The sequence below is a fragment of the Nesoenas mayeri genome (genome assembly GCF_963082525.1).
Source record: "Nesoenas mayeri genome assembly, chromosome: 1".
Classification (NCBI taxonomy): Eukaryota; Metazoa; Chordata; class Aves; order Columbiformes; family Columbidae; genus Nesoenas; species Nesoenas mayeri.
In genome coordinates this window covers 199457186-199469534 of record NC_137541.1, presented here as the reverse complement: position 1 = coordinate 199469534, position 12349 = coordinate 199457186, and the positions used below count along the sequence as shown (strand labels likewise).

At 35.0% G+C, this 12349-nt stretch overlaps 1 protein-coding gene across 2 annotated transcripts in view; it reads left to right on the top strand.

The window, feature by feature from the left end:
• The window catches only part of CNTN5 (contactin 5), a gene marked incomplete at both ends in the record, with an annotated part of 369931 nt that overhangs the window by 302089 nt on the left and 55493 nt on the right, over positions 1-12349 (top strand). For both annotated transcript variants that reach the window (XM_080353816.1, XM_080353815.1), the window contains 2 exons: positions 1181-1308; positions 2274-2449. In XM_080353816.1, the coding sequence (XP_080209942.1) occupies positions 1181-1308; positions 2274-2449 (304 nt within the window). The remainder of the gene's footprint in view (positions 1-1180; positions 1309-2273; positions 2450-12349) is intronic.

Genomic DNA, 12349 nt, shown 5'->3' with positions numbered 1-12349 from the left:
GCCGTCTCTGGATAGGTGTATCTAAAAATTCAACCATTACTGAAGGAGAGCACCCACCTACTTAGTTAGACTCTCCTACACAGAGAGGTCTTACTTTAGTTTGAAAATAGAGAAGGAAACACTCCTTCACCTCCTTCTCCACTTCTATGCGATACCTGAAAGCACTTACTGAGGATTATCTGCTTTCAATATCTATGACTGCCAGACAGCTTCCAACCTACATCTCCCATGTCATTTGAAAGAGACATAACCACTGCCCAACTTGGGAAAGGATGTACAACATCTACAAGCAGGATTTGGCTTAAATGCCATGTAAGAGTTACCATGTTCCACTTAGGTTTGTACTTCTCTGTCAGGAAAGAGGCAATGATTATTTACTGCTCTGCCAGAGCTGCACCGATAATATATAATAAATTTAGGAGATTTGTCACTTTAGAACAGCAAAAAAGTGTTAATTTTCATCTCTGTGTATCTTCATGGACTTTATGATTAATATCGTGTAAGCAAAGCCAAAATTTGAAACTCCCAGATGTAGATAGTTGAACATCTCTCACAAATATGCTTCGGTTGGGTTACTTACCTAGAGACATAGTGGAGCTGCAATCATATAAAACTCAAGGAAAAAAAAATATAAGCTGAGCTACAAAAAAGCAGAGATTATTTAAGTCCCTATGCTACACTGTGTAGTAATGCCATAAATCATATTTTGACCAGATACAATTAATTTTATATTTTTCTAGTCCTCTTTTACATTTTACTTCACATTCTTCTCAAATTTGATTCATAAGGTCATTTTTTTCTAAATGTAATAGCCTGTGCTTGATATTGAGATGTGATTTGACAATAATAAAGCAGTGAAGCTTTAAATAGAAATTATAAATACTGACCTTTTTTACTTTTTACAAAAGGTTCATTAAAATTCAACACTGATAAGTGTCAAAGGATTCTAATCTACTAATGCCTTCCTGAAACTTTTTGAATTAAAGAAAAGGAAGGAGTAAAATGGGTTTATTACAACCTTTTTGAAACAGAAGAAAATTCAATTATTATCTTCATCATCCCTTGCTACAGAAGCAGGAGTCCTTAATCCTATTTATTAGCTCTGAAAAAGTTATTATAATGGAATTTGGCTGCTAGAAAGGAAGATATAATTGTATATTTATCTATTTACCCTTTTTAGGATAACTATTCTTCCACATGGGAGCCTGCGAATCCTGAATGCTTCCAAGTCTGATGAAGGACGATACTTATGCCAAGGTGTAAATGTATTTGGATCTGCAGAAATCATTGCATCGGTATCTGTTAAAGGTATGAAAAATGCTTTGATGATAATGATGATTTCTCTTTATTAATGTTCATTATTGCTCAGAATCCCCAGCCAACAATATAACAGCACTGTGCAGGCAGAATAAAAAACCAGCTCCAACAAGGTAGGGGGGCTAACCTCCATCTGGTCAAACATTGTATCCTGCATCAGGTTGAATACTTCAGCTGTTATACTGTAGATGAATGTCAGAAAAAAAAAAAAATATATATATATATATATACACATATATATACACACATATATATGTGTGTATAAATCACTTAAATTATAATAATTCCACAAGTAAAATAATTAATATCTCTTTTAACATATTTTAGCTTTGGGAACTTCTTTACCCCTACCTCTTTCTGCATGGGAATGAAGTTTAAGATTATAGTAGAAATTATATCAATATAAAATCTAAGGAAATATCCTTTCTTAGAACAGTAATAATAATCAAGTCACTGAGTTGCAATTAATTTCTAAACCCCATTTTTGTCATTTTACAGCTGAATTCTCCAATGATCATGGGGTTTGTTTTTAGGGGTTCAAGTTTTTGTATTACATTTTTCAAGCTTTTTCCTATATTTACTAGGCCTGGAAATATTCTTTTTTATTTTAAGTGATTAAACTGAAGTTTTCATGCAATCACAAGATTCCAGGTACTGCAGCCTTAAGAAAAGAAAAAAAAAAAAAAAAAAAGTTTTTTCTGAGGCTAATAAAATGCATTAATTAATCCATCTGAGAACTCCTATGGATTGTTCTTTAGGATCCTGTCTTATTGCTTTCATGAAACTGGCTGTACTTTCTGTTCACCACTGTCATCTCTCAATATTTTACATCGTGTATTTGAAACAAACAGTAAATGTAAGTCTGAGTAGACTAAGCAAAACTCAGTCATGTTATTTTGGCCTTGGACTATATCTAGACTTTCACCTAATTGTTCCTAATCCTTCTGTATTTCAAGAACCTACAAGAATAGAGCTGACACCTAAGAAGATAGAGTTAATGGTTGGAGAAAGCATTGTCCTCAGTTGCAAAGCCCTTCATGACAGCACACTAGATGTCACTTTCTATTGGACACTCAATGGGCAGCCAATTGACTTTGAAAAAGAAGGTGGACACTTTGAAAGCATCAAGGCAGTAAGTGACCATGTGTTTGTCATGTGTGTGCTGTGAACTGACAGAAATTTGCATGGTTTACTTGTCTCCCATTTACCATATTCTGACCAAACTGAAAGATAACTGTTGCAAAAAAATGTTAGCTAGAAAAGGTGCAAACTGTATGCATTTCATGCTACTTCAAGTAGTTTTAATCAAGAAGATATTAAATGTAAACTGATACATCCTATTATTAGTGAAGCATCTTATTATCTTTATGAGGGAACAGAAAACAGTTTGAATAAAATCCTCTTTACATTCTTCTGCTGATTTTAATATAGAAAGGATGCTGCTATAAGCATTGGTAGCTTTCTCATAGATAACATTGCTATTGGAACGCCATCTCCTCTCCATACTTTTACTTGCCTAGCATATATTTTAATATCTGCATAGCAAGGAGTATACTTTATTTTCCAACTCCCCTGCATGAGGTAGGTTCTAGCAGTGCAACCATTATTTAAGTCAATAAGAATCATATGGAAAAAAATATGTGTATGAATTTCAAATATTACCCCTTGATTCAAAAACAATATAATATGATCAAACAATATGACAAAGTAATTCAAACCCATGTAAAATGGCTTGACTTTTCTAAGTAGAAAGAAATCTCTTAATATGAACAAGTTTTTTAAAAAATATAGGCTACACTCATTTAACTCAAACTTCCCAGTAATTAAATGTAAATCAAATGTCCATGGTATGTTAAGAATGAAGAATGAAGGTCACAAAGGTCAGCAAATTTTAAAAGTTAATGTATCTAATTTGAGTACAATGTAGCAAAGTTAACTTTGCATTAAAAATCTTGTCACCTACAATCAATTTATTGTTCTGCTTGCCCTTATGGAAGTCACAGTGTATTCACTTTGTGGTGTGGGGTTTTTTTGTTTTGTTTTGTTGTTGTTTAAATGGTTTTACTTCAATAAGCTTTTTAATTGAAAAACATTAGTAAGGTATAACTTAGGGTGAAGATTCTTAGCATACTTCTTCTGAGGTAGTCCAATACTTAAAATCCAGTGTTAGAAAGAAAACTGTAGGGGTTTTTTGTTTGTTTTTGTTTTTTAACTTCAAAGTTAAAACATTCTTTGAATCAAGATAACATGCTATGACTACAGTTTAACTTCGAGTCATTTCCAAAAATATAAAATCTCAAAAGTGTTACATTGTTCCTTCAGTGTGTTTCAACATCTTCTGTGCTGAAGGGAATTTTTAATCACTGAGAAAAATTTTCAGATTAGGAAATTTCCAAAGTCATTTCTCCTATCAAAGTAAAGCTCATTTAATGTAATTACTTTTTTTTTTTTTTTTAATGAAAACAGGATTTTGTAGATCTTTCAACAAGAATTCTTCATTAATTTCATTTCAAATTTGTAGACGTAAGGGTCATTCAAAGTGAAAACCTAGTAGATGACATGCTGGAACTATTTTCAGACAAATATTCGTGCAAAACACACTGAAATTACTGATTCCTTTTATTGTCCTAACATGACTAACATTTTACCAAAACCTAGTAGATTTAGCCAGATATTTTAGTATTAGTTTATTACTTCCTTCTCACTGTGTTACTAAGGTCACTGCTACTTTACTCAGCAAAAATAGTATTAGTCACTCATAATGGAGCCAGTGTTCAGTGTCTAAATGACTAATTGGACAAAAGAAAAAGGTAGTTATTAAGTGAAAATTTGGCATCTTCCTTTTCAGAGGCACACAAGTTCGAAAACATATATCTTTTTACAAATAGCAGACTTCAGTTGATCAGAAAATGAAATCAAGTTGAAAAGAAGGCACTGCATATTTTGCAAAATATTACAGAATTAGATTTTGTCACTTGCTAAACCAGTGTTGCAGTAGTGAAATACTATGCAACTCCAGAGAAATACCATAATAAATCATCAGACCCTGATATTTTTAAACTGGGCTAGCTTCATTAGCTTTTACAAGATTTTACAAGAAAAATTCAAAAATAGTGATTGTGGCAATACAGCAGGGTTTTTGTCTGTGTGTTTTGATACAAAAACTCTATAATTCACATAGCTACTCATTTGTGGAATGTTTTCAATTATATCTCAATATCATTTCTGTTAATCACATAAGCATCTGAAATTAATCACAAGGATGAAAATGTTTTTCTTTACTTTGTTAAAATCTACAGCATGCCCAGATATGAGAGGAAAGCAAGATAAATTAAAACTCTTCTGTTTTTCCTACCATGTAATCTCCTTTAATTTATCCAGTTTCAAAGGAGTGATAGACAGTGTGATATAGATACAGGTTTAAGAATGCAGAAAAAAAGGAACTCAAAGAAAACTTAAAATCTGATAGAATTCAATCTATATCCCTTATTTTACATTTCTGAATTAATTATTTTTTTAAATTGCATTACTTGATCCTGAACAAAATACCTTTTAATGAAGTATATTTAAGAAAAATATCCTTTGTGTGCATGAAGTTATAGAATTGTACATCAATTTTGTTTTGCCCACACTGATACTTCATCAGATAAAAAAAAAAAAAAAAGTTCAGATTTGTTTGGGTTTTGGTTATTTGTTTGAAAACCTGAAAAACTGAACATTATTTGGATGGGTTTCATTAATAACAAAAGCACTGTCAACCTCTCACCACTGGTTGCATTGTTCATCCTTTCACTGTGGCAGACCCAGGTGTTAAGTGTGATGAACATTCTGATGTCTAATGTAGTGTTATAATAGCTATCACCAAAGTAACACTTATTTGAGCTGTAGATAAATTTCCACTTGCTAAAATTGCATGTTCCCTAGCAATTACAATTAAAAGGAAAAGGAAAATATTGCCTTAATAATACATAATGCTCTGGTTGTTTTTAAATTATATCTGCATCTTTTCTAACAAAAACACAAACAAACAAAAAAAAAGTGTTAACATCTTTCATACTAAGAACTAATTTTTATACGAATTGAAGATGTGTTTGAAGTTATTTACTGAACTACGAAGGATTTAGCACATATAGCAATTTAGGTGCTTCGGGGACTTGGCTAGAGAAAGGATAAGTGTGGTAAGCATGTCAAGTTGAACAAAGCTGTGCACGAAGGGAATATTAAGGAAAAGCGATTGAACTCCAGTGGAGTGACAGCTGCAGACTGCACTCTAGGTAAGGAAAACATCCCAAATGTTGTGTATGCAAAACACAGTACACTTGGTAGCAAAATGATAATGCAAGAGGTTACATGTACCCAGAATCCTTTGTCATTAGTAAAGTCTTACTTTGTCTACCAAAACACACAATAACATTTGAGGGTCCATGAGGTGTAGTCTGTGTAATTAATAGAAACAATTTTGAACAGAAGTCTGAATTACCAAGATTTCCTTCTCGCAACACTAGTGAGCACTTGAGCACAGTAAATACAGACATGCTAGCTTTTATTAGGGTAACTTTGATTTTCTGTCCTTTGTGCCAAATTCTGAAGTCTTGTTCAAAACTCTATTCAGAATTTTCATTTCAAAGATATCCACTGATCTTAATTTTGTCCTGGAGGTATCCCTTTTCAAGCCAAAGAGTTCTGATTTTGTGAGTAGATGTTCATACAGCTATTGTCATTCCAACTCTGTGTATGAAAGCTGATACGGTTTTTATGACAGCCAAGCAAAATGATTTATTGTGGTTATCCACAGTCTGGTAAGCAGCAGGATTGCTCTTAATGTCCCTCACCTTGACCTGCATGAGTACCTTTCAGACTCAGGAAAGTGATTTAGTCTCCATATCTTCTTGGTCTTTGATCTTAATTGAAACTGCCACCATGGGAAGCAATAAGCACAACTTGCCATGTTATATTTTACAGTGGTCATTTGTTCACATGGAAGTGAATTGAAATCCACTGTTTCACTTAGAAAAGAGCAGCAGATACAGACTAGACAATACATTAACTACTGTCTAGCACTGGAGACTCAATCTGATAACCTAGAACCTGTGGGAGAGCATAACTTTCCACCTTCCCTTAAATTTTCAAGTGCCTCCTTTGTTGTAGTACTTTAACAATATTTTAGAGCTTAAGATTAAAATTCCCTAAAGATTTCCTAAATAGGCAGCACTAAGTTCTGCACTACATGGAATCAATTAAAACAGCAGGCTGTTAATAATAATGCCTTTCCTCTTTATTGGACATAAAACCAAACAAGGCCAATTAAATAGGGGTTTTATTTAATATCCTCCCTCCTCCCCACAGTGAGGAAAACTGCAATAGTTGTCAAAAGTCTTGGAGAAGATATGTGCTCTATGCAGAGAGAATTTCTGTTCAGGTTAATGCTGCTGTATCAACCTCATTGCTATCAATTTGTTTCACTGTTTGTCGCAATATTTTCCTGCTGATGAAAGAGGCTGAACACAGCCATTACTGTCAACTGAAATCTCCAGATATTTCAACCTTATGCTCATTAACTGGTTTTGCCCATTTGTCATGCTACAGCAGTTAAATACTCGAGTCATCAGGAGCAGCTTCAAAATAAAATATTTATCTTGTCTTTTGGTAATACAGATTTCTTGCAAACTGGTACAAAATGGAATGAGGATTTCTGGTACAAAAAACCTGAAAATGTGTGGTTTATGTGTCATAACTGCAAACCCAAATCTGAACACAATGAAGCCTATGGTCTAATAATGTGCTTTGCCATGTGTTGCTTGCATGATATAAATAGTCCCAATGAACTGATCGAATTTATAGACATACTTTCATGCTGCATTAGAACAGGACACTCCAAACATTTCCTAGAATCAAACAAGTACATAACTTGGTGTGCCCAAGTGCTTGTGGCTTTGGCTACGAATAAAGAGTAATTGAGAGAGATGATAAATAATATCTCTTCTATTTAATTTTACTTTGGAGAAGGTATAAAACTGAGAATTTTGGAAAATATGAGTCTATTAACATTCCTGAATACCAATTACTATGAAAAATGATTGTAATAAAAAAGTCATGAAATACAGTCAGATAATTACACTGGTTTATTCTATTAAGATATTGGGTACCTTCCCTTCTTTACAAGCAGCATTATGAAGAGAAACATCTTGGGATAAATAAAAGATATTTCATGACAGTCCATTCTTTCCCCTGTTTGCTTGTGGCTGCTGGATCATTTAGCTGCTCGGCACAGTGTTATTCTGAGTTATCATAGCGCAGGGCATTATTTGGACACCTGATCAATATCAGCTTTCTTAATGCTCTGGCCTTCGTTTGCAGCTATGCTGCCTATTTTGCACTTGCAGGTCTGTGGTCTTTCTCCTGAGCTGTTGTGGCAGCATTTTCCAGAGTTGTCCTGGCAGTGCTTCTCCCTTGCAGTTCGTGCACTCCTGATCTCCTGGCTTTGTTCTTCAGGCCTTGCACCTGCAAACCCCAATCTTGTTGTTCTGGTAGGGTCTCATGGAAACAAGCTCTCACTGGCCTGAAACTCAGTCCTTCTACCTGCGTCCTTTCTTTGTTTCTTGTTTTGCAAACAAAAACACGGTGTGAAGTGAAGCAGATAATTGTTGTGTAAATACTTAATAAATATTATCCAACAATATGCATGCTCAGAAGCTTAACAATCAATCACTGTGCAGCAACTACTCTTAATTTACATATTCCAATCAACATTAACATATAGGAAGTTTGAATCAGTGTCCCGGTGGAGTGATTTAGGATTCTACTTACTGCAGAACCATGTTTAGATTTCTCAAAGAAAAGCATGACTTGAAGAGTTCGGTGACAGGTTCACTCTATTATTTACTGCATGGAGGAAATATGCCAAGCTGAACACTGCTTACCTTCTCTCCAGGAGCCTGACACCTATTCACCAAGAGTCTGTATTTTAGAACTCTGGAAGCAAACTTTCAGGCGAGGCCTGATAACTGTTCGCGGTGCAAATTTTCAGGAAACAAAATTCTCAAAAATAAAATTTTTTAAAAAATTAATGGAGTATAGTAGCAGGAGAGGTGTCTCAAGCTGGGTACCTGCACAGAGTTTCAACCAAAATATAGAAAACCATAGACTTTTATATCTTTACAGACCATTCATACTATGATTCAGTCCAATAGCAATATTTCAGTTTGAGATCTGCTTGCTTCTCATTGGATCTTTTTCACTGATCTCATATGTGCCTTTGTTTTGTTTAGCTGTAGGTATTGTTTGTAGACTATAGCCTTGCAGGTGCTGTTTTGCCTGAATAAGTCTTTTTCTTCTCAGCAAAGTGTAAAACAGGCCTTATCTTGCAAGTGTTCAGTGTGGTTTATAGTTGTTTTTGGTAAACATGAGCAGAACTTTACAGTTTAACATTTCAGCAAATCCAGTTTACTAATCAACATGAATCAGAGAGTATAGATGATTCACTATGTTTAGTACGCACACACTTAAGCTAAATGATTGGTATGAAACTTAAACTGGGTTCATCCGCTGACCTGTGAGTAGTAAAACCATCACCATACAGCTCACTTATTTAGCAGAGAGAGCTCAAAGTAGGCTCATCTAGGCTGTGGTATTTATAGAATAAAGTGGTTGACTCATAGTCAAATTGCACACAGTGGGAAAGGTCTGTACAACACTCCCTGCACCCACAACTTACCATTGTTCTGTTGCTGTTCTGCTTCCTTGTGGGTTTCCCAAAAGGAGTTCTTGGCTGGGCTGCAGCTCCAGCTTTTACCTCCTCTGGAGCCTGGACCAAACTGCTGCTGGTTTGGCTGTGTGGGGTCAAGCACATCTGCCACAGAAGGTTCCAAATAAAATATTACAACCCTAGGGAAAAAATAGGAAAAAAATAATAATCATAATCCTCTTCATTGCCATATACTGCACTGAAGAGAGACCCGAAGTGAGAATACTCTTTCTGGCTAACCATCAGGAAGAGTTTTCCATTTTCCTTTTCTCTTTCTTTCCCTCCTCATTGCCTTTTTTGTTCCTCACCTAGGTAGCTTTCTTTGCTAGAGTTGATATATGCCGTCATCTATGGACCGTCATTCATGGACCCTGCTAATAAATCTCTGTTCATGTAAGGCAGTCACAACATTCTTCGTGCAGCACACTAATGAAATCCCAATCACGTGTCTGCTCTTCATACTTCCCATTTTGCTGTCTTTTCAAAATGGTACACTTGTCCCAGATGGGTTTTGTTTTCATTTCTGTCATCTTCATCTATCACTATCACGATTCTTCCACTCAAATGTGTAGCTCCATAGTGTCTTTCTCCTGCTTTCTGCATCTTTAAACAGTAACACAGGTTATTATTTGGTATTTTCTTCACTTTTTCTCGTAATAACAACTCAGATACAGAACATTAATTTAGCAATGTGAGTGTAGTGGGCCTTTCCGTCCTGAAGCTTGCCATTTCATAACCCATCTTTTTTTCTCATTCCTTCCCATTTTCTATAGTTTCTCTATGTTTTTCTTTATACTTAGATTTCACAAAACTGCCCCAGTACATGGCATATTACCTGACATTTGATAGTCATTTAACTTCATCTCTTCCTCTGCCTTCTCTCAATAAAATCAATCAGACTCATTTGTAGCAATTCAAGCTGCACTTTAGGGTCCTCCCTATCCACTCCCAACACCTCAACACTCTCTGGCATCTGATCCTAACTAACAGTGCTCACCTAAAACAACTGTTTTCATTATTCTTCCTTTCTTTATGCAAACTGCCAAGACACTGCAACTGGAATGCTCCACACCTGCCCTGCATAATTCGTATGGATCCACAAATTTGAAAATCTTGAAAACCATTTGTTTTTACTTCTTATAGATGAGGAAAACACACCCTTTGTATTATCAGGCATCCCTCAGTCAACCCGCATCAGCCTGGATACTACTATACCACCATTATTAAACTGCCACATACCATTAATCACAACAAAACCAATGACAATAATTCCATCTTCTTTGTTCCAAATGTGCTTATATGATTAAAAGACACAACTCAGAATATAAATTTCTGTTATCACTATATCAACAAAGAAACATGCTGCTTCTTAACAGATTAAATATTTGCAATTTGCAAACATCATAAGCAGTAAACAGGCAAGTGTTTGATGTGTTCAAACCTGAGAATTTGCATAAAATGGCACTTAAATTGTCCTAAATGTATTATGAACAGATGTTGGCCTGAAGCCAACAATCCATCATAATGCACGTATAGATTGTCAACATAATTTAATAAAACTTCATTATATCGCTGTTTTTCACTTACTGTTCGTGGTACAAAGAGAACATTGCTACGAGTTTATTCTGTAAGGTCATTAGTTTGTTTCAGATAAATTCATCAGAAACTCCATTGCTAATCAAATATGTCAAACAATCAAGATTCAACTGTAAATTCATTTTTCAATTTAATTTGACTGAATTTCATTAATAGAGGTTATTTTGCTAAATCAAATAGTGTATGAGTCAGGAATTCACCTAACTTCTATGTTCTCTGTAAAAACAACCACATATTTTAAATAATCATTTATGCTGATTAAGATAGCATTGAAGATCAGGTCATTCTTGTTTAGGATCAAATCTCAGTCTTATTTAATTGTATACCACTGTTTTACTGTTCTCAGATTATACAGATATGAACTTCCAAAATGTTTAGGTACTTTGCAAGACTTTTGTACCCCTCAACCATTCTCTTCTGTAAAGAAACCACTTTGTAGGGCAGCATCTTCACCTCTTGATGTCAAGATATTTAGGTGACAGCAAGGTAACCTTAATAAACCCGTGTAGTCATAGTAAACAAATGACTCAAACACCCCTTAGGCTTTCATAATAAAAAATTGCCTGCAATGGCAGTCAGTGTTTGACCACTCTTTTTCCCATTGATTTAAGCTTTTCTTGGATCATGATCATTTATAACAGTCTCACTACCCTTTTTAGATATATTCTTCCCAAGCAGAGAGACAATTTTCACTGCAGGTTGTCCAGGTTGAGTTCCCAGCCTGAATCCTGGATACAAAAATAGACAGCCTTTTTAGACCCCAGGACTTGGCAGCACAGAAGCTGAGAGCTGCAAGTTGCCAAATAATTTATATTGAGTACCCAGTATTTTGAACTTCCTTGCCTTTTTATCCTTCTTTCAAGATAAATTGGAGCTACATTCACAGAACTGCAGTTGGAGTGTGGAAGGGAAGTATGACGATCAATGTGGAATATGAGCAGCATCAGAAACAGATTAAATGAAAGCTAGGATTGATATAATAAGATAAAGATTTAAGGTTCCTGTGTTTTATATAGATTTTCCACATATTTCTGTAGTTTGTACACGTGTGATAAACTGAGTAATAATCAAACCAACATTTAATTTTTCCATGGAAGAGGCAGGCGGAAGTAAACAAGAGACTTCCTAGATGTTTAAAAAGTCCTCTATTGTGTAACTGTGAGCTCCATTTCAAGTGCAGACAGATTATAGATTGTTCATGTGCAAAGCCTTCAAAAGAAAAGGTTGAATATTGAATGAACCACCGTGGTTTAGAGATAAAAAACTTAGGAAATGAATGGGCAGATTAACAGGGAGGTTTCCTAGCAACTGGCTCAAGATAATGAACTCACTCTCACAGGAAGAATAAGTATAAGTCTCTTCACTTGAAGAACCATATGTAAAAGTTATTTTACTGCAAAGCGACTCACAACCTCTTAGGATTTCTGAAATGGAAAGGAAAAAATCCACATACTTCTTCTTCTCTGTGGGGATGTGTGATGTCTAAAGAAGTCTTAATTCACCAACAATAAGATCTGTGCAAGCTGGCTTTTTTTTATTCCCTCTGTGAATACCCCACATTAAGGCAAGTGTGCAACAGACAAATCTGCCAAGGTAGTTCCCATTGAGCAAAGTATACCTCCTTGGAGCATTTTGGGGTTTGGGGAAGTATGTCCACATCAAAAGCAGATGTTATGTATAGGTGGCACCAAT